Source organism: Osmerus mordax, chromosome 2 (genome assembly GCF_038355195.1).
Source record: "Osmerus mordax isolate fOsmMor3 chromosome 2, fOsmMor3.pri, whole genome shotgun sequence".
NCBI lineage: Eukaryota > Metazoa > Chordata > Actinopteri > Osmeriformes > Osmeridae > Osmerus > Osmerus mordax.
In genome coordinates, this window is record NC_090051.1 from 11,226,760 (window position 1) to 11,254,135 (window position 27,376).

Sequence of the window (27,376 nt, forward strand, 5' to 3'; positions counted from 1 at the left end):
TGACATGTCACAATAGGAACCATCGCCCTGTCGCTCATTCTGTTCACACGTCAGGTCATCCTTCCCCTTAAAGAAGGTGTTTAATTCCTCCTCTCATCCAGGTAGCTGTAAATTGTATGTGAAGCAACCTCCTTTTGACTGAGATTTCTAACCACACACCTTGAGACTGCGTAAAACAAATGTATTCAACTGTCACCTGGCCAGCATCTGAGCCACAGACCACCCAAGTGCTTTGATGTAGTTTCCCTCCTAGAAGTGGTGATGGGGGGGAAGGAGGGTGAAGGAACTGCAGCAATTAGACAAACAGAGACTCGACTCCAGTGTAAACCAGGATGTTATTCTGCTCTTAAGGACATCCTACACTGCCCTCGCCAACAGATGAAAAGAGGAGAGGAGGAATAAGACACTTTAAAAGTCACCCTGGAAGGAAGCTTCCGTAATACAGTGGCGGCTGGTGCATTTATTTCCAGGGGGGGCTATATTGTGCTCCGAGATCCTAGCCTTGCTCGGGGGGTCCAGGGGCATGCCCCCCCGGGAAAAAAAAGAAGCTATCTCAACACCAGAAAGCAGTATTTTGGTGCATTCCTAAATGTATTTACTAATTTGTAAATTGTAGTGCTGAAATTGCACATACTGTGTAAATGATAGTGTTTCTGACCACGCTCCTCATGTCAAACATTACAGGAATAATACACAATGTAACAGTTTTAAATAAAGTGAAAAGGGCTTTATTCTGTACAATTCTGTTGTGAAACACCACAATGTAAGTGTCTAGATAATTGTGAATGAAATCTGACAACACAAAACCCTGAGACAATAAACCTATGAACTTGAAATTATGAACACAGTAAAGCAAAATAGAAAACTATTTTAGAAATTAAATATATACAAATTTAAATGTTATGTAATCTGACTCACACCCATATGACAGCCAACTCATCTTGCTATATCAGGTCCTTGAAAACGACCTAGTGTATTGTCTTCCCCTGTCATTCGACTGTTGCTGAATTAATATGTCAGGCCGATCAGGTCCAAGCTCCTTGACTTTGAGCTTCTCTTGAAAATTTCTTTTTTTAAGGGCGTATTTTTTAGCGACTTGACTGAATTGCAAGTTTCCATCAAGATGTTAGCTAGCTAGCTAGCTTTATAACGTTAGAGCTAGATCGGTAGCTACAAGTTTCAGTTCTGAGAGAACACCATGACAACGTAAATAAACAACTTCTTAAATGTGTTGAGTGATGTGATTGGATGTTACAGACATAACAGGCCCTATCATAATGTATTTGACAGGCTTTCTAGTAAATCAGCAGTTTGGGGCGCAGGTGTTCTGCGCCCCGGCAAAGTCCTATCTCTTGCATTGAGAGGAGCGAACTACACATGTACAACTTATAACGACAGTCAATGGGGCTCCTTGCCGCAAATACGTAGCCTATCAGCCAACTTTAGACAACGTAGATTTTTTTTTTCTCCACATTTTATTGCAGATTCAACATTCTATTAGCTATATAATATTGACTTTACTCATTAGACATGTTTTTATTTATTTTTAAGTCTTATTCAATTAAGTTTAAGGTCGGAATGTGATGCAGCAGTGGTGGGTCGGCGCCCTGGCGCTCTCTATGAGCCGGCCGCTGCTGCCGTAATATTGTCCATGATAGCACAGGGTTTTTGTAATTGGGTGTGCTCACGCCTTTGGCGAGCACAACCATTGTTCTCTCACATATATATTTATTATTTATTTTTATTGTTTATTTTCGCCCCCCTAAGGATCAGTCAATATTTGGACTACATAGACAACGCCTGTGTCAAAATGTTCGTCTTGGTCTCGATTGCGTTGCTTGTATTTTCTCCGTGCTAGCTACGTCACCACGTCAGCACACGTTAGCAACGACGCATAGATTGATGTGCAGTTGCACAGCGAGTATCGTGCTGTGGTGTACTAGCAGCACATGTACATTTAAGCAAATCAAGACTTGCATGTACAGTAAGTAACGTCACATTAAACTAGAGAGGGTACAATTTCTGGGGAAATTGTAGGGTGTGCTTGCTTGCGTCGGTTGCACAGGGGTCCGTTTTTTAATGACATTTTTACTACTAATATTTCTGTATATTTTATATAAAAATGCATAGGGCCTACTAATTATTTATAAAGATTACATAGATTTAAAAGCATCTTTTTTTTGCTGCTCATTTACAACTCAAAATACGAGTTAAGTGTAGAATGAAATATGACGTCTTCTCATTTCCCCTGCAAGAGGCAGCCTCATGCTGAATCAACGAATAAATTTGGCAGACCGGTGTAAAAATTGACCTAATCTCTATGACTTAAACGTCATTTTAAGTTTTCCCTTCTCGTGATATTTTCAGGCATTTAGCCTACTCATATTGCATTCATTCATTACTAAAGAACCCCCTTTGAAGATTATTCTACGACGTTACCGGCAGTAGAAGATGGAATCGCGATTCAAACATTACCATCTGCTAACTGAAAAATGCCCCCAAAAACGTAAATAAGCTTGACATTTATTTAGTGGAAAATCGCTCATTCATAAAAAGCTCACTGGTAGCGATCACTGTCAGTATCAACGCAAAATGCGATATAGCCCTGTGTGGAGAAGCTGCCCGGTAAATTCTACTATGGTACAGTACTAGACTACTGCTGTGTTGGTCTTGGTAGCGATTGCGTTGGTTGAATTCGATTTAACGTTCCGTTGTACGGTTTAGGCTGAAATTAATTATTTTCATGAACAGATTGACAAAGTTTAGGCTGTGGCAAAGAAGTTCAGGTTAGTGGTCAGAGACTTTTGATTTAAGTAAGGGGAGTGCCGAACATGTTCTGTCGCCGTTTGATTTCCTAAACAGCTGTGTACTGTAGATGTTTTTGTAGTGTCTCGCGTAAGCTACAGTGTTGCAGTGAGCAACACTGGTTTGAAACCACAGGTAATGATAATTTCACCAACAAATCGTTTACTTGTAATGTAATGTCATAATAAATCCTACAACGAAAATGTATTTGTGAGGAATGTTTATTTTAACGATTGAAAACAGATGCATCATAGACCACTGTAGTATGTGTTGCCCGGGCAACAGAGGCTAATGTCATGCTAATGCTTCAGTGAAATAGTAGACTACCGTTTCCAAAAGTAGATGTGGGCCTACTTCCTTAATAATATCAGCTAATATTGTACATTACATTTCACAATTGTGTTTCACATCACAAAGTAAAATGAGTAAAATAGTTATCACCCTGGCCTCTTTGCTTGTGGCGTTTCTGCAGCTGCCTTGCAGTAAAGCTATAGTTAGCCTAGCTATCCCCAAAGTTAACAGATGCGAAACGAATGTTCTGCCAAAGGTAGTCACGCGTGTTTTCGTGACGTTAGTGACGTTAGTAACGTCAGTGACTGTGGCTAGCAAATTAGCCACCGTTAGCTTCACTTTTCACCACAAAAACGCAATTTCTACTTAAACCATGCAACGGAACGTAAATAAAAATACAACCAACGCAATCGCTAACAAGACGAACCTTTTGACACCGCCGTTGTGTATGTAGTCCAAATATTGACTGATCCTTAGGGGGGCGAAAATAAACAATAATAAATAATATATATGTGAGAGAACAAAGGTTGTGCCCTTGCCGAAGGCAAAGCACACCCAATAATGTATTTAAACTCAAGCTTGTGTGGTGCATCGCTGTCTTCAATGCCACAGCCTAAACTTTATGTTAAAAAACTATTCTAATTTCTGGCGCTTTCAAACAATCCCCTCAGTGACGTTTGGCTAGCAACAGCAGCTAGCTTGCTCTTAGCAAACTTATTTGGAATTAGCCATTTCCCCCTAAATTAATGTCAAACTTGTTTACGTTTTTGGGGGCATATTTTCAGTTAGCAGACGGTACTGTTTGAATCGCGATTCCATCTGAAATACTGCCGGTGACAACGTTGTTACAGTAGCTTGTTTCAAAGGGGGTTCTTGAGTAGGCTAAATGCTTGAAAATATCACTAGATGGGAAAAACTTCAGGGGACGGACCCACCTGCAACTAGGGTGACCAGACGTTTGGATTTCGTCCGGACAGTCCGGTTTTCCAGTCCTTTGTCCGGACCGCTGTTGCATGTCCTCCTTTTCACCCTTTTGATCTTTCCTGCCCAAAGAAAGACCTCCTTCAAACCTACGTGGAGTTCAGGACTCCACTTTGCCACAAAGAGCAGCACAGATCAATATCATGCCTTCTGTAAGCTCTGTCGCATTGATATAGATGTGAGTAGTAGGGGGAAAGGGGCTTTCGAGCGGCATGCTGCTACAGAATGGCACAAGGATAATGCTAGTTCTGCCGGCCACTCTCCCTTAACATCATTTTTTGCTCCAAACACAACAACAGTGGACGATAAAACAACCGCTGCTGAGGTGACCAAATTATTTCATGCTCTGAAACATCACCACTCTTACAGGACTTTAGACTGCAGTTTAGACTGTTGACTTACTAAAATGACTAATGTTATTGTCTTAATTTCATACTAAAGGCCCCCATTCCCTAGCCTGGTCCTAACCAGACCCTCGTACATTTCATTTGTACAGAGGGTCTGGGATCACTCCATTGACAAGCGTTAACTTCCTTGAAGGCGGGTACTCTGTTGAAGTTTAAAACTATTGGATCTGCCCAGAGCCACTCTGATCTCTGATCGCTAGCGTTCGCCTTAGCCAACTCCTTCACCACGGAGCTAGCTGCTGTAGCTGGAAAATCTAAATTTTCCCGAACCCTGTGGGGAGGAGGGCCACAACATCATAACCACCAACAAAGCTCAGCAAGGATTGTTCTTGCTCCGGCTTTAACTTATGGATATTCGGCAGCGTTGCCATAACCGCAGATTAGCTTCGCTCGCATCTTTCTACGCCGCCATTACTGAACTACAACTCAAACTAGTGCACAACATCAACGTCATCGTTCTCAGCCACTCCCTCTGTTCGCTGATTGGACCTACAATAAATGTGTTTCTGAAAACCGACTGATGCACTGAAATCCCAGATCTAGTACAGAAGCAAAATCCAAATTGAGCGGAAGTACGTAGGAGGGCAGAGCCAGGCTACCCATTCCCCCGGCCAACAACTTTTTGGGATTGTCCTCCTTTTTGACCCTTTGTCCTCCTTTTTGACCCTTTGTCCTCCTTTTTGGACCCAAGTGTCCTCCTTTTCAGGGTCATGCTTCTGGTCACCCTACCTGCAACCGACGCAAGCGAGCACACCCTACAATTTCCCCAGAAATTGTACCCTATCTAGTTGGGTGTGCTTTGCCTTCGGCAAGGGCACAACGTTTGTTCTCTCACATATATATTATTGTGAGAATGCATTCTCACAATCACTATTGTTTTTCAACTTCTTAGTTCTTCCGCTGGTTTTTTGTCCTTTAAAGATCCTGTAAAGTAAATTCCATGTTTTGCTTCTAAGTACATTATATACGTGTGAAATGAGTTCCTGAAAGCATGTGCAAAGCGCTAAAACTTTGGCACACTGAAATGTGGAGTTAAACCGAAGAACAGTTTCTCTTCCGTTTTCAGATCAGGTTTTAATGGGCGGAGCCAAAAATGCTCTAGCTACGTCATTTCGCCATATCTACGTCAGATCACTGAATGGCTCCTCCTGCTGTACTGTTATTGTAGCCTACATCAGCTAGCTAGCAAGCTTCAGGATGTCTCCCACCACCCGCAACTGCATCTTCCCTGATGCAAGAACTCCAGCTGCGCTGCAACGCCATTTAAGTTCCCTATTGATAATGAAAGGAAAAATAGGTGATAGATTTTGTGAAGAGTCACGCTCATGGAAAGCTTCGGATAAACTCCAACAGCCGCCTCTGCACTGACCATTTCACGGCGGACAGTTTTAACATGGACCAGAGACAGACGGGGTTCACCAACACACGGCTTCTCTTGCAGCGCGGAGCCGTACCGAGCATCGCCCCCCCGGCCGTTCATCCTCCGGTCGCACCTGGACCATCCACCGCCACCAGAAGTTCATCACTCAGTTCTGTGTGCTTGTTATAATTATACTAGATAACTTTTCCAGAGGTATCTCTGCTATGAGTTAGTGCAAACCGCTAAATTGATATTAGGCTACTCGGTGTAGAATTATATTTTGGTGAAATGGTAGCTAATGTGTTAGAAGTAGCCTAGTTGGAGAGCTCATTGTCTGCTGTATCTGGTGTCCATTTTTACTGTTACAGCTCAGGGGAACATTTCATTTATATGCATCTGTATGTTTCACTCATTGAACAAATAAATTCAAATTCTATACGGTTTTGTTCGGCTTGACATAGCGTCCATTATCTGGGTCAGAGGTAGGCACTAGGCAGCGAGGGGCGGAGCTTCAGCTCCGCCCCTCAGGCGACACGCCCCCCCTGTCTCAAGCAGAGAAGACTGCTGATTTTTTCACGATTTCAAAGCCTAATTTAATCGGTGTTATTTTTTCGTTCGAATTTGGATGGGTAGTTAATAACACATTATTCTGTGGTGTGGCGAACTTAAAACTCGTTTCCAGGTCCACTTTACAGGATCTTTAACTAGTCCTGCATACTTTCACCGATTCCTACAATTTTGCAATCAAAACGTTCAGCTCCTTCAGGAGATGTGTGCTATGTCTTTTGGTATTTCTCACTTTTATACTTTTTAAGACATTAAGGGTTTTGTGCAAATTATTCTCCCTTTAAAAGTAATGGTAAATCCTTTCAAATCATTGTTGGAATGCTGCTCCAGCCCCTTTCAAAAATACCTTTCGGTTGCTTTGAAGCTTCAGCTTATAGCTTTATACTAAAGTTTCACTATTTTCAGCTTTTTTAGCATGGTCAGCTATCCCCATTCAGGTTTTCAGCATTCTCACTGCTGTTTCACAGGAACAGCCTTTTCTAGTTAATATTCTTTTTGCCCCCCTAAAACTCAGTCAATATTTGGACTACATAGACAACCTAGGTGTCAAAAGTTTTGTCTTGGTAGCGATGAGTTGCTTGTATTTGTATTTACGTTCCGTTACACGGTTTAAGTAGAAATTACGTTTTTGTGGCGAAAAGTGAAGCTAACGGTGGCTAAGTTGCTAGACACAGTCAATGACGCTACTTACGTTACTAACGTCACGAAAACTCGCGTGACTACCTCTAGCAGAACATTAGTTTAGCAGCTCGTTAACTTCTGGGAGATAGCTAGGCTAACTGCTTTACTGCAAGGCAGCTGCAGAAACGCCACAAGCAAAGAGGCCAGGGTGATAACTATTTACTCATTTTACTTTGTGATATGACACACAATTGTGATGTGTATAATGTACAATATAAGATGATATTATTAAGGAAGTACATCTACTTTCTGGAAACAGTAGTCTACTATTTCACTGAAGCATTAGCATGACATTAGCCTCTGTTGCCCGGGCAACACATACTACTGGAGCCGAGTGCACCAGCTGGGCGTACGCCTGGGTGTAACGCTACGTCCGACGTAGAACTGAAAGTCACGACTAACTTAAAGTTACGACTAGTGCACCAGTTAGACTTAAGCCCTTTATGTGCTGCACCTGGGTGTACATTTTACGCCTAGTGGGGAGCAGGCGTAAGTTGGAAAATCGGACTAATATCCATGGTAATTATAATGTACAACAGTTTGATCGCACATGCAGCGCGTCTTGTTTATATATGGAAAGGACATTAAGGCGAGAAAAAGTTGTCCGTGATCGCACAAATCCACTGTTAATTTTATTGGTGATCGATTTCCAAGCTGATTGTTTCTGTTTGTTTGTGTTGTTATTATTACATTTCCCCGTGAGCACGCTTCTATTCTGAGTAAACAACTCTAGAAGTTTTCTAATTTCTCTATCAGTAAAATGTATTTTCCTTTTCTTTCTTTTTTAAATCCATGGCTTGTTTTGAAGGGAGATAGGCTAGCTAAGTGCGCTTTGGATAGGCTCTTAAATGTGTTGCTTGGCAACGATCGACGCGCTCGCATTTTCACAAGGACGCGCATCTTAAAACCAGGCGTAGCTACGACCGTGATCCGGCAAACTTGGTGCACTCGGTGTAAATTCAAATCACAAAGTCGGACGTAACTAAGACCGACGTAGGAGTTAAGACCAACTTTTTTACGCCCAGCTGGTGCACTCGGCTCCAGTGGTCTATGATGCATCTGTTTTCAATCGTTAAAATAAACATTCCTCACAAATACATTTTCGTTGTAGGATTTATTATGACATTACATTACAAGTAAACGATTTGTTGGTTTAAATTATCATTACTACTATCTGTGGTTTCAAACCAGTGTAGCTCACTGCAACGCTGTAGCCTACGCGAGACACACTAGTAGCTAACAAAAACATCTCCACAGCTGTTTAAGAAGTCAAACGGCGACAGAACATGTTCGGCACTCCCCATACTTAAATCAAGTCTTTCAATAGTTGAAACTATCTGACTGCTAAGCCATCCAGATTGTCCACATCCCCGCATAGTTGGGTAGTTGGGGTGTGTCAGATCTTATAGCCCCAAGATATGGGGGGGGGGGGGTATTTCGGCAGGTTTAAAAAAGTGTTGCCAAAATCCTACTCCCCTTCTAACTTTTACATTTTTGAAACTAGTATCAAAAGCTTTTTATGGCACACTATGGGGCATGAAGAGCCACCAAATTATTTTGGGGGCGGGTGTCAGATCTTACAGTCCCAAGATATGAGGGGGGGGAGGATTTCAGCAGGTATGATGTTCAGGTGTTGCCAAAATCCTACTCCAGTATTTCAAAAAGAAATACTGAATTGCTGCATCATTAAATAGTTGATTCAAGTAGCAGTTGGTTTTTAGGATTTGTTAACTGGTGAGGTAGTTTGCGAGATAAAGAGAACTCATACACAGTAGCCTACTGCAATGCATACATAGTGAAAATAATGAGGCATTTAGTTGAATTAAACATAGATAAACACAGCTCTATTTGAACATTTCAGGGATGTAGGAGGTGGAAGAAAATACATTTCCTATGTGCCTATGCTGATCACAATAGCCATTTCCTTATCAACTGTTCATATAGCCTACACTGTTTTTCATACCTGCCGAAATCCTCCCCCCTCATATCTTGAGGCTGTAAGATCTGACACACCCCAAATTTATTTTGGTGGCTCCTCATGCCCTGTAGTGTGCCATAAAAAGCTTTTGATACTAGTTGCATAAATGTAAAAGTTAGAAGGGGAGTAGGAGTTTGGCAACACTGTTTTTCATACCTGCCGAAATCCTCCCCCCCCCCCCCCCCATATCTTGGGGCTATAAGATCTGACACACCCCAACTATGCGGGGATGTGGACAATCTGGATGGCGACACTAACTGGGTAATAGCTTGTCGACTGGTATTGAATACAATACTTTTTTCACTACTAGACACATTTATAACGAAGCATTGGTATTTCTTTGTATAAGTGGTAATGTTATTATAGGTGACAGTGACAGTTTTTGCCATTCCTAATGTTTGATCATTCATCATCATTCCACAAATTAATCTTAATGTTTATCCAAAATCTCAGGTTGGCCGTGACAGCTGCCTCAGAAGGTTCCATCACTGTTGTGCTAAAATCCAACTGAGAGAAACATGTCTGTGCTGCCTGCCGTAAACATCCCTGACCTGTTTTCATGATCAAGCCTCAAACTTGTTAAAACTCTTATTTAAATGATCACTTTCTTTCTTTTTTTCTACCTTTTGTTAAATATATCATAGTTTTTTGTTTAAAATAAATGTGATGGAACCAATCAAAATGTCATCATTTATTAGATGTTTTTCACTAGCCATTCACAAAGGGAAGGTCCAGGCTTGGCTTATCAGGTACTAAAACCAAGCACTGTACATTGCAAGTTAGAAGACACAAACTAGGCTGTGGGAAGCAGGATCTATAAAATGGATATGATTATAAACACAAAACAGTTGTGTGGCAAGTAGTTTACTGAGAGGGAAATAGAAGTTGAATTCTGGTAGGAGGGACCTGTGAGCAGGGGCCTTTTTATATACATTTGTAAAATAATGTAGCTATACTCATGTACCAGACGATTATATTACAATTGGCATATAGTGCATTTAGTAAGTAGCCTATAACAGCAAGTACAACGTAATCAAGAATCAGAAGTGAATAGTTCTACTAAAAGTGATTAGTACAAATTAATACAAAGGATGCTCGCTTTTACCAGACAGTGACATAACAGCAACTACAACATAATTCACATTTTACCCTCATTCCGATAATAGGACAGTGTAGCACAACATCAGCATCAACATCGTTTTTCAAGTGCAGCTCCAAAGTACGTCTATTTTCTTGAGACAATCATTCGGATTTTACGAGTAGCACGACATACAAATCGTATAGGCTCTCAAGTGCAGCACAACATAACTTATATTTTGATGAAACATTAATTAAATAGCCTACTGACAGTTTCCTCAAAGCCTAAGACGAGGGAACCTAGGCTTGTAAAAATCGCCTCGGTTCATCAAACTACAACTAGCAATACGCTAGGAAGGCAGTGCGCGTTCACGCGTAGACGAGTGGGATTCTGCGGGGGAGTGAGAATTCGGTCCAACACCTGTTACTTCGTAGAACAATCTTCAAAGGGGGTTCTTTATTAATTAATGAATGCAATATGAGTAGGCTAAATGCCTGAAAATATCACGAGAAGGGAAAAACTTAAAAGGACGTTTAAGTCATAGAGATTAGGTCATTTTTTACACCGGTCTGCCAAATGTATTCTTTTTGATTCAACTATGAGGCTGCCTCTTGCAGGGGAAATGAGAAGACATCTATTTCATTGTACACTTCACTCGTATTTTGAGTTGTAAATGAGCAGCAAAAGAAATATGCTTTTAAATCTAAGTAATCTTTATAAATAATAAGTACGCATATAAAATATACAGAAATATCAGTTGTAAAAATGTCATTAAAAAACGGACCCCTGTAAACCGACGCAAGCAAGCACACCCTACAATTTCCCCAGAAATTGTACCCTCTAGTTTTAATTCAAATTCCACTTAAAAATTGCTAGTTATGTACCCTTAGTATTAGGGGTGGAACGGTACATGTATTCGTACTGAACCGTACGGTACGGGCGTCACGGTTCGGTGCATGAAATTACACGGAGAATACACAGTATAAAAATAAATAAAACTTGCGTGCAAATTAATTAATGTAATGCTGAACTACTGTTAGATACTCGTGTACTTTAGGGAGATCTAATCTGTAGCTCTGAAGGTCTTATTGGCGCTGCGGTGAGTCAGAGATAGGATAGCTAGCAGCACTAAGGACAAGTATGGCGAGTGGTGGCGACCCGCGAGAGATAGAGGACCCGCCGGCATTTTTAAGATTGCAAGTTTAGGAAAACTTCGGCACTGCCTACCCTGCCAAAATTCAAATGTAAACATTTTTATTATATCATTTTATTGAATAAATTTGTATTTTTACTGTTTATTCTTGTGATTTATATATGCAATATGTGTGTTATTCCAATTGTTTAGATGTTACGATGACGAATGTACCAGTTACGCATAATCAAATAAAAAAAAATTGTAGAATAAGCAGTGCTTTTACTGTCCGTTCACTGCGGACGACAAGCGAAAATCTCACTTGCGCACTTCGATCCTGTATTCTTCAACATGTACAGTACCAGTCAAAAGTTTGAACCCATTTTCCCATTCATTCCTAGCCTCTTACTGACATCACCGCACGTCACTGGTTGTGGGGTATGTGAGTGGAAATACAACATGCTAACGCATATAACGCATCTGGCGTGTGCTAGCTAAATGACTAAAAATATCCGACGCTATCACATACAAATAGGGCCAAAAAAATTACTGACGCAATCGGAATTTACATGTCATCTTCAATGCGCCGTATTCACTCGTAGAGGAACCTGGTTTGTTTTGCTTTTCCCTCCGTTGTACCGAACTCGTACCGAACCGTGATGTCTGAACCGCGGTATGAACCGAACCGTGACTTCAGTGTACCGTTCCACCCCTACTTAGTATAGTTAGTCCTCATATTTACATTTTTGATTCCTATATGTTTAATGTTTGCACCTTCCTGCCAAAGCAAATTCCTTGTCTGTGCAAACTTTCATGGCGAATAAAACCCATTTTGATTCTGATTCTGAAACACACTCTCACTCACGAGCCATGCTGAGGTTCCTCATCATGGAGTCTGTGCAGTCATTATATCAGGCTAGACTGTGTAACAATGTAATGGAGTGTTGAACGGACTTGTTTGACTTGAAAAAAACAGACCAGCAGGGTTCTGGGTGACACCTGAGCTTAGCTATAAATGCTGAAAGAAACACACACACACACACACTCACATCCCCAACCACCATCATCCTCCCCTGTTCCATCCCTTATATTATCCCTCACTTGCCAATAAGACAGAAAACAATGTCTGCTACACTGCAGTTTGCTGGCTTTTCCATGATTTCTCCAGATTTTACACAACTCCTTCAGTGGCTGCAACCTTTTGTTATTTACCAAACTGAGGGGAGACAAAAACTGACAACTGGCGTTCTGGCATTCCCCTCTCCATAGGAATGGCCTGAAGGACAGTGGGCTGGGATCGGACACATCTCATCTGGCCTGGGAGTGATGGTGGAGGGGGAAGGTTTCCCAGTAAACCAGGGGGGGGGGTGACTGATGGGGAGCTGGACAAAGGAACAGGAGATTGTCTCACCTTTAGCTCTGCTGGTGTGGATTCGGGCACGCAGCCAGATCAGCTGGTCAGCCATATCAGGTATCAGGTCCTGGACGCGCACCAATGCCCTGTCTGGCTCACGCACACACAAACACACACACACAAAAGAACAGTCACTTTCAGTCCTTAATTTCAAAGCCTGCAGTCCCACCATACCTTCTGCTAAGTGTGTTCACGTGCACACACAAGCAAACATCTAACATCTACACAAAAAAAACGTGACCTTTCACTGCTGATGCTTCGCCATCCGCACAAACATATATACACACACACACCCACACACCCTTTTGAGGCTCCATCTCTCATATTACAAGGAGAACAGTGGTAATCAATATGTAAGAGTATGCGCTTCCCGGTGAATAGACCTTTCTCCCAGCCTTGTTACAAATGCACTCCAGTTTCACCTGTGTCACTCTGAGGCATAGTTAACCTCATTAAGGGCTTCTGGTTAAACAATAAAGCAAAAAAGGCTTGTCAGGCCTGGACCTGCCTGCCTCAGCCACATGAAAGCACCCCTCTCCACCCTCTACCTCCCCTGGCCCTGCATTGAAGTGGGGCAGTGGGCGGGGGTGCATGCAGGTGGGGGAGACAGCTACTTTGTTCTCTTCCATCCAGGCAGAAAGTGCAGCCAGACAGATGGACGTCTCCACCGCCTCTTATGTTCATCTGATAGAGTGGAGTTAGCGCAGGCTATATTAGTCACCTCTGTTATCTCCGCCATCAAGGCCTGGTCTGATGCTGCTAAACAACAAGCTAGCTAGTAGGCTAGCTCACTGCGCTAGCCTAATTCTTCTGGAGCCGTTCTGCTGTCACACGGTGTACATGATGAAGTGAGGACCACGGCTAAAGCTAAAGTGTTGTTTAGTTGTGGGAGACTCCTTTAAATGTGGGACTGTGTGAAATTGTGGCCTGACAATACCCTGTGAGAACCACCACAGTGTAATTACACACTCTTACAATACAGGACTATTCACCATGGTGGGTAATTAGATAACTACATACTATAAAAAGGTTGCTATCCTCTGTTTGTGTTATAAAAGGCAGTCGCCTACTTACCCAGTTTCTGTTGGGACTGGACCATGGGAGGGACGCCGTAGCGGTCTTTAGCAAAGTCCTGAGGAAACAAGCCAGTCAAACTTATCACAGAGATTCATACACGAGCATTGTTGAATACAATTCTTAAAAAAAAAATCTTTATCAGTGCAGTAAGCAGACCCATTTTCCCTATTGCGGTTCAAAATCGGTTACTTCAATGAACTGACCCTTATCACTCACTAACAGAGCACTGTAAAACTAAAACTCTAGGAAGGGGGGAAAACAGCAGTATATTTGCATACAAACCGGTGGGTGGGATGGTGAGAAAGCGCTAGTATCTCTACGTAAACGGGACATGCAGAGAATAGATCATAAAACCACAGCTTACTTACATCCTCTTCTGTAGTTTGCTGCTCAGCAGCCTGAAAACAAGACAGAGCACTGTTGTGGTTAGCATCAACTCAAGACATAAACCCAGAACTGTACAATACTAGGCTACTTCACAATCCTAAACCCTACCCAAGACACACAGCAGTGTTGTGGCTAGTGTCGCCCCAGAACTGTACAGTACTTTCCATTCAATGCAGGTTATTTGAATCTCATGTAAATCTATGCCAACAACGGCAGGCAGAATTACCATAACTGGAGACGACTGACATGTTTATCACGACAGCCGTCCTGGGATGAGTAGGGACACCCCTGAATGGGACACATACACACTCATTCCACATATCCATGACAGACATCTTGGTAGCCTTGATGCAAATAACCACATCCAGTTAGAGTCAAACCCTTTCGTTTCCATAGCAAATAGGTATGAAATAGGATGTCTATGGGAGTAGTTCAGGGAGAGACTACATGGCTTGGTCTAATGAAAGACTGGGCTGCTTTGCGTGTTATCAACAAAACAATCAAGTTTATTGTTACATCCAGTTGTACTGGTACACTACAAATTAAGTAAAGAAAAAAATGATACATATATCTACATATCTTAAACTGCATTTTCTGATGGAACAGTCTTTTGTTGGGATGGTAAGGGTCACTAATGATTCTTTGGGCCCTCCTTTCATTAGTTTGAGACTGGCAAGGAGACATTCATCTGGACTATAATAATGAAGCATGCTATCTGAGCTGAATGGCCTGCTTGGTGTATGTGGGTCATGAGGCAAAATGCTTCTGAGTATTCAAGACACAATAGTGAGCTCACCCCTCATGCATCCCACTCACGGACTACAGCTATCGTCATACAAACAACCTTTTTAACAGAAAAATAACTGTTTGGGTGGACAAAAACAAAGCAACAAGGACAGGAATCCTGAAACAATGGATATCCACATCCCCCCCAGCCCCGCCCCCAGATGGCGTCCCGCACCGCAGCATGTCACACCACCAGCTGGGACCTGGGTGGTGCGGCCTGCCGGACACCCAGACCCACTCACCAGTGGGGCCTGTTCCCCAGTCTCCAGACCCATTCACCAATGTGGCCTGTTCCCCAACCTCCAGCCTCCAGACCCCCTTCACCAGTGTGTCCTGTTCCCCAGCTTCCAGACCCACTCACCAGCTTGGCCTGTTTCTCAGCCTTCTTGGCTGTTTTCTCCGCTTCCTTCTGTTGTTTCTTCAGGCCTTTCTTAGACTGTGCCTGCTCCTCCTCGCCCGCCCTTAGACAGGAAGACAAGCACAACACAAACACACAAGTTAGCTTCCAGGTCTACGTGTCCGGCTTCCTGGAGGAAGTTTTTGAGCGGGTGGGAAAATGTATTCTAGCCATCATCACCTCTGCATGCCCTCCCCACCCCCTCCCTCTACCCCTGCACTCTCTCCGCAGCAGGGCTTTTAAAGTCAGGCCTACTCTTTAATCCTATTGTTTTCACATACTTCTAAAAACAGCTGTAGCTTGAGAACTGAGGAAAGGGAGTTTTGAAAGCAGCTATAAAGTGTTTACATACTGTCATGAGAGCATGATTACCGTAGATTGATAAATGCAAAAAGCTAGTCTGAGATGTAGAGTTAGAAACACTGCTTTTTCCCTGCTCTAATCCACATATAGGGTCAAACTAACAATGCATGAACCATAAACTCTCATTACCTTATTATGATATACTATATATACTATATATAATTACTTCAGGGGAACAGGATCATGTGGAATTTACATTTACATTACATTTATATTTAGTCATTTAGCAGGCGCTCTTATCCAGAGCGACTTACAGTAAGTACAGGGACATTCCCCCGAGGCAAGTAGGGTGAAGTGCCTTGCCCAAGGACACAACGTCATTTTGCACTGCAGGGAATCGAACCGGCAACCTTCTGATTAATAGCCCGATTCCCTAACCACTTAGCCACCTGACTCCCCAGTCAGGTGGCAGAATTTAAAGACAGCATGAACAGCAGGCAAACTTGCCTGTTCTAAAACAAAATAACTACACTGAGATCGCTACAAGACTGCTATGGATATAACCTAAGTTGAAAATGCTGAGGATCGCATTCTGGGTCAAAGGATCTGGAGAAACAACTTTGCGGTTGTAAAGCTGCATGTAGTGCTGCAGGTCTTATCGGAGGTTTGCTGGTACAAATGTTGTTTTTTTTGTTTTTTATCAACAAACCACACTAAGAAAAACACATTTTCACCTTGTCTGGTTTGACAGTACTGTACAGAGTACAGGTTGTTTAAGAAAAGTTCATTCTGACTTCATCCATGAGAGACTGGCTCACATTGAGTCATTCTCCCCAGCGACATGTTGGATCTACAGGAAGTAGCTCAGACCAAAGGGCACATAAAAATAGCAAAACAAACAAAAACGACAACAAAAACCTGATTCTGAACTTCACTTCAAAAGACACCTCCTGACGCACCTTGCAGTGTTTATTTCCTTTCTCCCAATTTTGAACAATGAAACTGACCATAGCAGTGTTTCCCCTAGGTTTACAGCTTGGGGGGGGGGGGGGCGGCGGCGGCGGGCGACCATGTAGAGACAGAGAGACCTACTGTAAGTCGCTATGGATAAGAGCGTCTGCTAAATTACTAAATGTTAATGTAAATGACACACCGTTGTGTAAATAAGATAAATAACATAAGGCCATTGTGTTTGTTTAATAAAAGAGCAAGCTATAGACCTGTTTTACAGGAAAGGTGACCTTAAATGACTTATTTTGTGATCGGGCGATATATATATATATATCTTAAAAAAAAAAAAAATTAATTGTTTTTTTTATTATTAACTTGACCTTCCACGGGGGGGGGGGGTGCCGTTGGGGGGGCGGGTGGTGCCGTTGGGGGGGCAGGTGGTGCTGTTGGGGGGACGGGTCGCCCCCCTAATATAATAGTAGGGGAAACACTGCATAGTATGCTGTCTTTCATGACAAATTCAAAGCATATTCATGTCCAATGGTCTACCTAGCACAGTTCCTGACTAATGCTAAAGTAAAATTTACTCTCAGATTCAGAGTTACAGTTCAGAATAGTAGACGACAGCATTTACCCAAAACTGTGAAAATCATAAATGTCCTTAAAAAGAAAGTTAGAAAAATCAAATATTGCTCTGTAGAAGAGGTAAAAAAAATGTGGGGTGTCAAATTTGATACTGAATACTCCATCCCCCTCCCTCCCTCAAGCCAAACTCCTGGAGCGTGAAAACAACCAATGGATCCACAAAAACATGAGGTTAAAACCAAGCACCTTCACACCTAACCTCTATCACCTCCCATTAGAAATCAATGCCGAGGGGAGGAAAGTAGAACGACCCCCGACCTGTCTGCCAGTCAGTTTACTGCATCTACCTTTACGGTTGAAAGACTTTACTGCCCTACACCTAATGACAATACAATGGGGGAAAAAACACAAATACACATTTTCTGTCAAGTCTTGGAAAATTATGTGATGGGTTTTTGACAGATTGAGAAACTTTGGCAGAGTGGGACATGGGAAAGCTATTTTTCTGGAATGTTAAATTGTGTTTTTTTTGTTTTGTTTTCATTGGTTGTGATGGAAATCTGGAAGCAAAGTAGACGGCTGATAGGCAGGGCTAAGGACATTTGAGAAGAGCACTGATGTCAGCACAGCTGAATTCATAATATGACAGGTGACAAGAATATCCTCTTTTAGAAGCGATAACAAAAAATTGTGAACAATATACACTCACCGGCCACTTTATTAGGTACACCTCTTCAATTGATTGTTAACACAAATAGCTAATCAGCCACTCACATGGCAGCAACTCAATGCATTTAGGCATGTGGGACATGGCCAAGACAACTTGCTGAAGTTCAAAACGAGCATCAGAATGGGGAAGAAAGGGGATTTAAGTTACTTTGAATGTGGCATGGTTGTTGGTGTCAGACGGGCTGGTCTGAGTTTTTCAGAAACTGCTGATCTACTGGGATTTTCACGCACAACCATCTCTAGGGTTTACAGAGAATGGTCCGAAAAGGGGAAAATATCCAGTGAGCGGCAGTTGTGTGGACGAAAATGCCTTGTTGATGTCAGAGGTCAGAGGAGAATGGGCAGACTGGTTTGAGATGATAGAAAGGCAACAGTAACTCAAATAACCACTTGTTACAACCAAGGTATGCAGAATACCATCTCTGAACACACAACACGTCAAATCTTGAAGCAGATGGGCTACAGCAGCAGAAGACCACACCGGGTGCCACTCCTGTCAACTAAGAACAGGAAACTGAGGCTACAATTCACACAGGCTCACCAAAATTGGACAATAGAAGATAGGAAAAACGTTGCCTGGACTGATGCGTCTTGATTTCAGCTGCAACATTCAGATGGTAGGGTCAGAATTTGGTGTAAACAAAATGTAAGCATGGATCCATCCTCACTTGTATCAACGGTTCAGGCTGGTGGTGGTGGTGTCATGGTGTGGGGGATATTTTCTTGGCACACTTGTGCCCCTTAGTACCAATTGAGCATTGTTTAAACCAACCCAGTCTCATCCCAACTCGTCAAATATTGAGTTGGGGTGAGCCGGGGGGCACCTTTTCTGTCGTTTTTGGACGCCTAGGGTTGCACATTGACTTCCACGTTAATATGTTCGTCCTTTCCCGTAGACAATTCTGAAATATGGCATCACGTTTTACATTTGTGGATCGCGTTTTACATTTGTGGATCGTGATACGCATTCGCAATACTTTTGGCCCCGTTTTGACTAGCGTAAAATCGGTGCCAAAAGTCACGTGCGTCAAATCGGTGTCAAAAGTCACATGATCTAAGTTCAGCTTTTTATGGCCCTATTTGCGAAGCTTTATGGCACCAATTTTACGCAATCCCCTTGAAAATGTCTTGCAAATATGTTGTTAGAAAAAAAACTCAAAAGGCAAATCAAAATGTGATTGTGGACAGTTAATCACATTTGTGGATCTTGATTTACATTTGTGGAAAGCAATTTACATTTGCGGAACATGTTTTACATTTGTGGAACACGTTTTACATTTGTGGAACACGTTTTACATTTGTGGATCGTTCTATACGCATTTGCAATACTTTTGGCCCCGTTTTGAGCCCATAGGTTAACTAAGCAGCTAACTACACTACCTCAGTACCTACTGAGACAGTTATTGAGGGGCGGCTGTGGCTCAGGGGGTAGAGAGGGTTGTCTGTTAATTGCAAGGTTGGCGGTTCGATCCCCGACTTGGTCATGTGCCGAAGTATCCTTGAGCAAGACTCTGACCCCAAGTTGCTCCCGATGGGCAGGCCGGCGCCTTGCATGGTAGCTCGCTGCCGTCGGTATGTGTGAGTATGAATGGGTGAATGAGAGGCAAACATTGTAAAGCGCTTTGAGTGCCGCTAAGGTAGAAAAGCGCTATATACCGTATTTCTTCGAATAAACGCCGCAGCGTTTATTAAATAACGTTCATTTTTGGTGCGCCGTTTATTCGAGGGCGGCGTTTAATTAGTAAGAGAGATTTCGTGAATTGTAGCTGCATTGCAGCCATAGACAACTTCGTTGCTGGCATTGTGACAAATGAATCATGCAGCTAAAAATGCAGGTTTCATTTAGGCTACTACCGCTGACCTCCTTGTCTATTGTTTGTTTGTCTATGAGTGCGGCAACTCCCTTTCTCATTGGCTATCAATTAGGTGTGCGTTGGTAATACAACTGTCTCAAATACAAGTGTTCTACATTGTGTAAAAATCTGAAGCAGCATGCCTAAACGTTCATAGATAGATAGATACTTTATTAATCCCGTGGGGAAATTCAGGTATCTCTCACAGCTCCCATATTAACAATAATTGCAGACAACATGTACAGACAACACGATACAATACAAACAGACAATACAAAACAATAAGGTCATACATAGAGCAGACAAGATGTAGCTACAGTGCAAACAAAACAGTGTGGAATCGTATAGTTAGTCCCATGACAGCTGGTACAAAGGACCTCCCAAGACGCTCAGTCCGAGAACGTAGGGTGTTGAGCCGCCTGCTACGGAGGCTGCTGGACTGTCCTGCCAGGACAGTCCAGCAGCCGAGGTGGAGGGTGGAGGGGATGCTTGACATTGCCCATGATGGCCAAGAGCTTGTCCCGCATCCATATCTCCACCACAGTCACCGCCTTCCTGACCAGCTTGTCCAGCCTGTATCTCATCCTCCGCGTTGCCAGCATAGCCCTCCGCTTAGCTCCAGCTCCGCAACCATGGAACAGCTCTCGAAGCTCCGTTGGATAGGGCGCTTTATTGCCAGTTTAGCAATCCCTCGTAGTGCCACAGGGCATGCCCACTGTATATTGGTAGGGAGTCAGGTGGCTGAGTCAGGTGGCTGAGCGGTTAGGGAAGCGGGCTAGTAATCAGAAGGTTGCCGGTTCGATTCCCGGCCGTGCAAAATGATGTGTCCATGGGCAAGGCACTTCACCCTACTTGCCTCGGGGAGAATGTCCCTGTACTTACTGTAAGTCGCTCTGGATAAGACCGTCTGCTAAATGACTAAATGTATAGCATAAGCTAAGGGGTCCCATTATCGTCCACCTAGCTCGACAGAGCTGCCAAAACAGACTGCCAGTCGCCGCGCCATGGCAACCAACTCAGCCATCCAAACAAACTCAATCAAATAATGCCGGTAGTGTCCGCTGCTCTGGCTGGTTTCAAAAAACAGGTTCAACTGGCCAGTAAGACCACGAAAAAACTATTCACCTGTAGGTAGATCAGTACACTATCCCAATATAAACAAACTCATCACAATAGAACAAAAATAAAGTAAAGAAAAAGTTGAGAAAACAGTAGAAAAACGAAGAGCTGCTAAGGCCCCGTCCACACTAGCCCGGGTAAATTTAGAATATTTACATATGTCTGCGTTTGCACCTCCCGTCCACAGCTGCTACTCACAGCGGCACTACGTCATCGCATACATGTTGGCTTTTAAACAGAAAGCTGTGCAGAAAGTTATGTACATTGTAATAAATAGCCTACTGGGGTTGAATTTAACCAATTAAATAACCGTTTTCAGATTGTTTTGGTGCAGCGTTTATTCGAGGGCGGCTTTCATTCGAAGAAATACGGTAAATGCAGTCCATTTACCATTTACTGTCTAACTGGTTTGACATCTACATTACATTAGATTTAGTCATTTAGCAGACGCTCTTATCCAGAGCGACTTACAGTAAGAACAGGGAGATTCTCCCCGAGGCAAGTAGGGTGAAGTGCCTTGCCCAAGGACACAATATCATTTTGCACGGCCGGGAATCGAACCAAAAACATTTTCATTAACAGCCCGACTTCCTAACCGCTCAGCCATCTGACCCTCCCGAGACCCTCCATCTGACCCTCCCAAACTTTGAGCTAGTGAAATTGCAATGTTCATGTAATTAACTTACCACAGATTGTTACATGCAGTTATTTGCACTTTGACAGTAGGTTGCATTTAGCTTGCTAACATGTCACTTATGTAATTTTATGGGAGAACTGTAAGGTCCAGATGATGCAATAAGAAGCAAGTTTGGCTGTCTTGGTAGCTACTTGGTAGCTAGTACTAGCGCAACTTTCGGGCTAGCCACTGCGAAACGTTAAGAAATTAATTATGGATTACTATAACAAATTCTTCTTACCCTTGAACTCCGTCTTTAGTCATGACAACGTATGTCCTTCTCAGAGGTTGATGTAGAAACAGAAAACAGGTTTATCTAGCAAAGACGGTTTCTAAGAATCACATCAGCTGTTACTAAGCTTGCATGCGAGAAAGGGAAGGAAATACCGATTTTCCTGCTACACAGGAAAAGGAATACGAAGGGGATCCGAGTCGAAATGTGTTCCGAGACCAAGGTTCCGCTCTTTACAGTTTTGACAGAAAACAACAAAACTGTTTATGCCTTCATAAGCACTACACGTTTATGGTATTGTAAAATTGAGATAGTATTATCCGAGCACTTATGTTCACTTATTTTGGTAGAAGAATGGTGTTGGGGGGAAAAAATAAATAAAGTGAATTGGTGTTCCATTGATGTGTAGTTTGTCTTGGTATTTAAATAAGGGCCCTTTACCAACAATGTAACATCTTCATTGAACATGGTATCCATTGTGGTTTGCTTCCTCTGTTTTTCCAACTTGAGCATTGCTCTTTTATCATTCAACTGAATTTCAACATACCATCATAATACTTTCTTTCTACTTTTATGCCCATTGCCACTCAACGACTCCTCTGTAAAAGCACTTTAAATGCAACGTATGGCCTTTTGACCAAACTCAGTGGGGTTGAATATAGTCAGGGGCATTAAGTAGTTTCACAGGTGGTTGACCACAGGAGCTCCTGATGCAGGAAGCAGTCATCCTGCTGCCCACTTCCCAACCAAAACAATGTCACCGTTAATAACAAGCTGATGCCTCGGAGGAACCATGCCATTTATTTGACCTTAACCTACTTTTCAAAATATATCCTTATAAGTTAAGTTTATAAATGTGATATATGATTTAACAAGACCTTTTATCCACAGTAATTCTCACAGGAAAACTTATATTTATATATCTGTTTTCTATTGAAACTTCTCAGATTGCGAATGCACATTTTCGATAAACCCCAGGTTAAGACTATTTAGTGTCCATCAACAGCTTTGGCTTTTATCCTGTCCAATTGAATGAGTTAGAGGACATAAACAATGACAAATACATGTAAAACTATTGAAGCAAAACTGTTTCAAAGTAATTGTTTTGAGAGCAAAACAAATACTGACATTTTAAATAGAACAGAATATATAATAATTTCATTATTTACATGTGAATAGTGTTTGCTAGATAGAAAACAGGTATAAAATATATTCAATGTTGGAGGCTTTCTATGCGATTCTATCCTGCTATTGCTTATGCACCACCTTACAAACATACATGTAGGTATACAGTACCTACACACCTCTATGTGATCAGATAAAATTCCCTCTCACACCCCCAACACTTAGATAGATTTCAAAACAGTTATCTTTGATCTTTAGTGACAACTGTTTTGACCGTGGCAGTGGTGATGGAGTGTCTTGAAATGTTTCTTACCATCAGAACGATTTCAAGTGGCAATTAAAGAAGAAGAAAGTGGAGGGTTCAGCCGAACTCAGTGGCGTGTAAATGGCACAGCTCTGCTTATGCTGAACATGCATCTGAGTTCTCATGCTAATAGCTGAACCATTCCACAACATTTCCAACTGAAAAAGCACCTCTCATTTCTTCCTGTTTTATTGGGAGCAAGCTGTGAAACCAGGACCAGGAGAAAATGACCATCAACTTCTAGCACTTAGCACCTTTTAACATGAAAAGAAATGGAAATTGTTCCTTGAATTCTGTTGGAGTGAAGTGAAGTCATCATGACATCTTTGTTGCTGCTCTGGCTTCCTCACTGCTCCAACATGAGCGCGGCTCTTTCATCATCGGATGGGATTACCATATGTATCACAGATAAAACAGCCACAACACGAGAATAAGTAATATGTCTGTTTTCAACAACTCATCACTCTTTAAGACCAAACATCATGCATCAAGGAGAAATGTGTATGGAGAAGAATTCCAATGCATTGTCAGACCTTCTACAGCACACAAAAAGTATTTTCAAACCCTTAAAATTAGTTTGAGTTTGAGAACATAACCTATTTCTTTAACATGGTTAAACATTTTTTACAAATGGTCAATATTAAAATAAGGGTCTGAACAAAATTTGAGAGTGGATTTAATCAACTCAAGATGTTTCTGAGATGGTTTGTGAACCCATTATACAACACACTATATGACACGGATTACGTAATAGGGGCCGTCTAGTGTCAAGAAAATAGTTGCAAACTAAACCTGCATAATTTTCTTTGTCAAGAGGCCATATGGATACTCAGTCAAACTCAACCTTTGAGCTTTAGTGTCATGGCTGCTCAAGATGTAAAAGTGCACAGATGTTCTTGCAATTACAGTGCCTCAGTGGTAAGTCTTCTCTCTCTTCAACCATAGTCAGATCAGACACACCTCCTCCACCATCTCAGACCACCCCCCACCCCTGAGGACACTCAGTCAGAAAGATTAAAATAATTAAAATAAATTAGAATAAAATGTTGTAGAGAAGTGAACACCACACATGTATTTCAAAGTGATATTCAAGAAGAATTTATTTCAAAACAACATAGAAACAACTTTAAAAAGAAACGCAACATAAAAAAATGTAATTACAATACTTAGAAAATGGTTCAGTGTGAGCTACAGCAATAAATAATAACTTTCAATAATCACACAACTTAAGTGCGAGCACAAACAACTATTTACAGTTTGTAAATAGTTAAACAGCTAAGCTCCCATCCTTGTAAAGAAACTAAGAAGTATTGCATGCCCCACCTCAATGAAACAGTGCAACCGTTATCATCTGCAGCAGAAAATGGTGTGTCTATGCTATGTACAGTATACACTCTGGATAAGAGCGTCTGCTAAATAAATGACTAAATATATACAGTTGACCAGTCAATGCACTTTAAATGGACCTTGGGCACTGCCCAAACATTCAATCTGCTTTAGAACACAAGAGGGCTTTTAAACAAACAAAAAAAAAAGCTCAAAAGACTCACTCAAGTATAAATGTATATAAAACAATACAAAAATGTATAAAAAGTGTAGAAAATGTAGTTTACAAATAAAGCTTTTTTTATCCTGAGAAGTGACCCCAGGCACAGTGAGAGACTGCCCATTAACTGTAGTGGACACTGGAGGACTCTGACTCAGTAGATACAGAAGAGATCGGTCCACGTTTTTTAGTCAGCATCTTATGGCTGGATCTGCTGCTAATACTCAGTGCGTTCCTCGCAGATTTCTTGAATTTGACACCGAGGAAAGCGTAGAGAATGGGGTTGAGACAGCAGTGAAAGTAAGCCAGAACCTCTGTGATGGAAATCCACTTCATGACCCCCTGCTCCAGGGCACAGCTGTGGGGGATCTCCTCCAGGTTCATGAGGGTGTCCACGAAGATGCCAGCACAGTACGGCAGCCAGCAGCAGAAGAAGCATAGGATCAGGATTACGGTGGTCTTCAGGGCCTTCCTCTTCAACGCCTGGCCCTTGGAGCCCTGGGACAGCTTGGAAATGATGATGCAGTAGCAGGTGAGAATAACTAGGCCAGGCAGGACGAAGCCCACCAGAATGTGCTGAAAGCGGAACGCGGCCACCCAGATGTGATTATTCTCCAGTGGGTAAATGCGCTGGCAGATCAGTCTGGAGCCTCCCATGTCCAGCTCAACTTGGAAGCTACTTGCAAACACCAGATCTGGCACTGTGAGTATAGCAGCAGGGAGCCAAACACAGACATATATCACCTTGCCTGCCAGGAGCTTTCTCGTTGCCTGGCTGTTGGTGGCCGTGGCGCGCACTACTGCCAGGTATCGATCCAGACTGATGAAGGCCAGTATCAGCACGCTACTGTACAGGTTGACAGTGTAGATCATGTGCACGGCTTTGCAGAGAAAACCGCCGAAGTACCAACTGCTGGCCGCATCCACCGCCCAAAAGGGTAGCGTGAGGACGAACATGAGGTCGGCTACGGAAAGATGAAGCCTGTACTTGTCCGTCATCGAAGTTTTGCATTTTTTCTGGAAGCCCATTACGATGACAACTAGTCCATTGCCGAAAATTCCCAAAATGAAGATAATTCCATAAACTGTTGGTAGGAAGATCTTGTGAAAATCGTGGTTAGGCGCTCTTTCACACGGCCCCTGAAAGTCAACATCAAAATCCCCGGACTCCTCAGAGCTGTTGTCTGAATCGAAAATAATGCTCTGGCAGAATATAAGAAGTAAAAAATAATTAGATTAGTTATTAACACAATTTTCCATTTGTGAAACTTCAGCCTGTTGCTCATACATAGCCTAGGTAAACATTATCCATTGCAAATCATGGAAAATATCATGAAACTGAGATGTAAGAATACTATGTAGAAATGCCTAGTCTGTACGTTATTATAATTGCCCATGGATCCCACATTAGCCTACGTGATGGAAATAAATCCCTATTTTACATTGACACTCACCCCTTCGTAGTATGCCATTTTGATCACCGAAGTGTTTGTCTTTGCTGACGTCTGTGAGCTACAGTCTTCTTGTAAACTCAGTTACCACCAAAGAGCACGAGACTTTTTAAACCGTGTCTGTCCAGACCCCTCCCTCTCGAAGGAGGAGTCGCCGTTGTTGAGTGTGACACCATGCTCCAAAATGTTCCAAAAGGGTAGGCTATAAAAGAAAAGCAGGGGACCATGTCGTTGTCTTGTGACAAGCAGAAAAGCATGTGACATTTCAGCGATATAACAGTTTGAATGTTTCAGTTGTCAAGCTCCCCGTCTTGTAAGAACCTACTTTTACGCATGGCGCAATGAGGGGTGGCTTGATAGGTCTCTTGGGTCTCCCGTGTGCATTACTCTCTCTGTGTAATGGTAAACGGTTATTCATACCTTTTAAACTGGGGGTGGTCATTGATGAACACCCCAGCCTAACCTCAAATCTCTCCACAACCTGTCACTTTTCTAAGTACTGTTATGTCTACCCTCTCAAGAGTGCTAACTGACCCCACTCCCTCGTGTTCGCTCTCTCATCTCTGTATCCCTCTCTACTTCACTTGAATAGCCTCTCAACCCCCACCTCACTCTCCGTCAAACACGCTGTTCTCATCATCCCAGATCCAAGTTATACCCTGTAAGGTTTATGGGCGATGACAAGAGTAGGTCACACACAACTCTCCACCCTCTTTACTGTGATTCTAAGAGAGAAAATAAGGGTTACTCTGTAACTAAATAGCTATGGTGTGGCTACAGTGGTTGTTGTTTTACTCCTTTGAAATATGAGAAACAATTGATTGAGTAAATCAATTCACATCACCAGTTCACTTATGTACAGAAAGGGATTTCAAAGCACAGACCAACCAATTAGATTATTTGTCTTAACCAGAGCAGATGGCATTGAAGCCAGCTTTCATGACAACACATGCTAATCTTTCACAAAACATGCCAAGGATGATGATAAACATCAGAAAAATAGTTGTCTTATTATCTGCATACAATCATCCAGCATTGATCAAATAAAATAAATGTGATTAGTCCTTATCAATGAAAGTGGTTACTCAGAAGTAAGCATCTAATCTCTCATTGTCTCGGTTCTGTATCTGCTGAGGTCTGTACTCCTGGGGAGAAGCTGGA

At 42.3% G+C, this 27,376-nt stretch overlaps 2 protein-coding genes across 3 annotated transcripts in view; both read right to left on the reverse strand.

Annotated features, from left to right (window-relative positions):
- The window catches only part of dars1 (aspartyl-tRNA synthetase 1), a 53,727-nt gene extending 31,799 nt beyond the window's left edge, over window positions 1-21,928 (reverse strand). For both annotated transcript variants that reach the window (XM_067252339.1, XM_067252349.1), the window contains exons 1-5: window positions 21,799-21,928; window positions 15,306-15,405; window positions 14,140-14,169; window positions 13,769-13,826; window positions 12,692-12,784 (exon numbers count right to left, since the gene is read on the reverse strand). In XM_067252339.1, coding sequence (XP_067108440.1) covers window positions 12,692-12,784; window positions 13,769-13,826; window positions 14,140-14,169; window positions 15,306-15,405; window positions 21,799-21,821 — 304 coding nt within the window. In that variant the 5' untranslated portion in view covers window positions 21,822-21,928. The remainder of the gene's footprint in view (window positions 1-12,691; window positions 12,785-13,768; window positions 13,827-14,139; window positions 14,170-15,305; window positions 15,406-21,798) is intronic.
- Window positions 21,929-24,301: 2,373 nt separating this feature from the next.
- cxcr4b (chemokine (C-X-C motif), receptor 4b) lies at window positions 24,302-26,324 on the reverse strand. The gene is made up of 2 exons (XM_067255106.1): window positions 26,219-26,324; window positions 24,302-25,967 (listed from the first exon to the last, which is right to left on the reverse strand). The coding sequence occupies exons 1-2, from the start codon at window positions 26,234-26,236 to the stop codon at window positions 24,888-24,890; spliced, it is 1,098 nt and encodes a 365-aa protein (XP_067111207.1). The 5' UTR covers window positions 26,237-26,324; the 3' UTR covers window positions 24,302-24,887.
- Window positions 26,325-27,376: the final 1,052 nt, after the last annotated feature.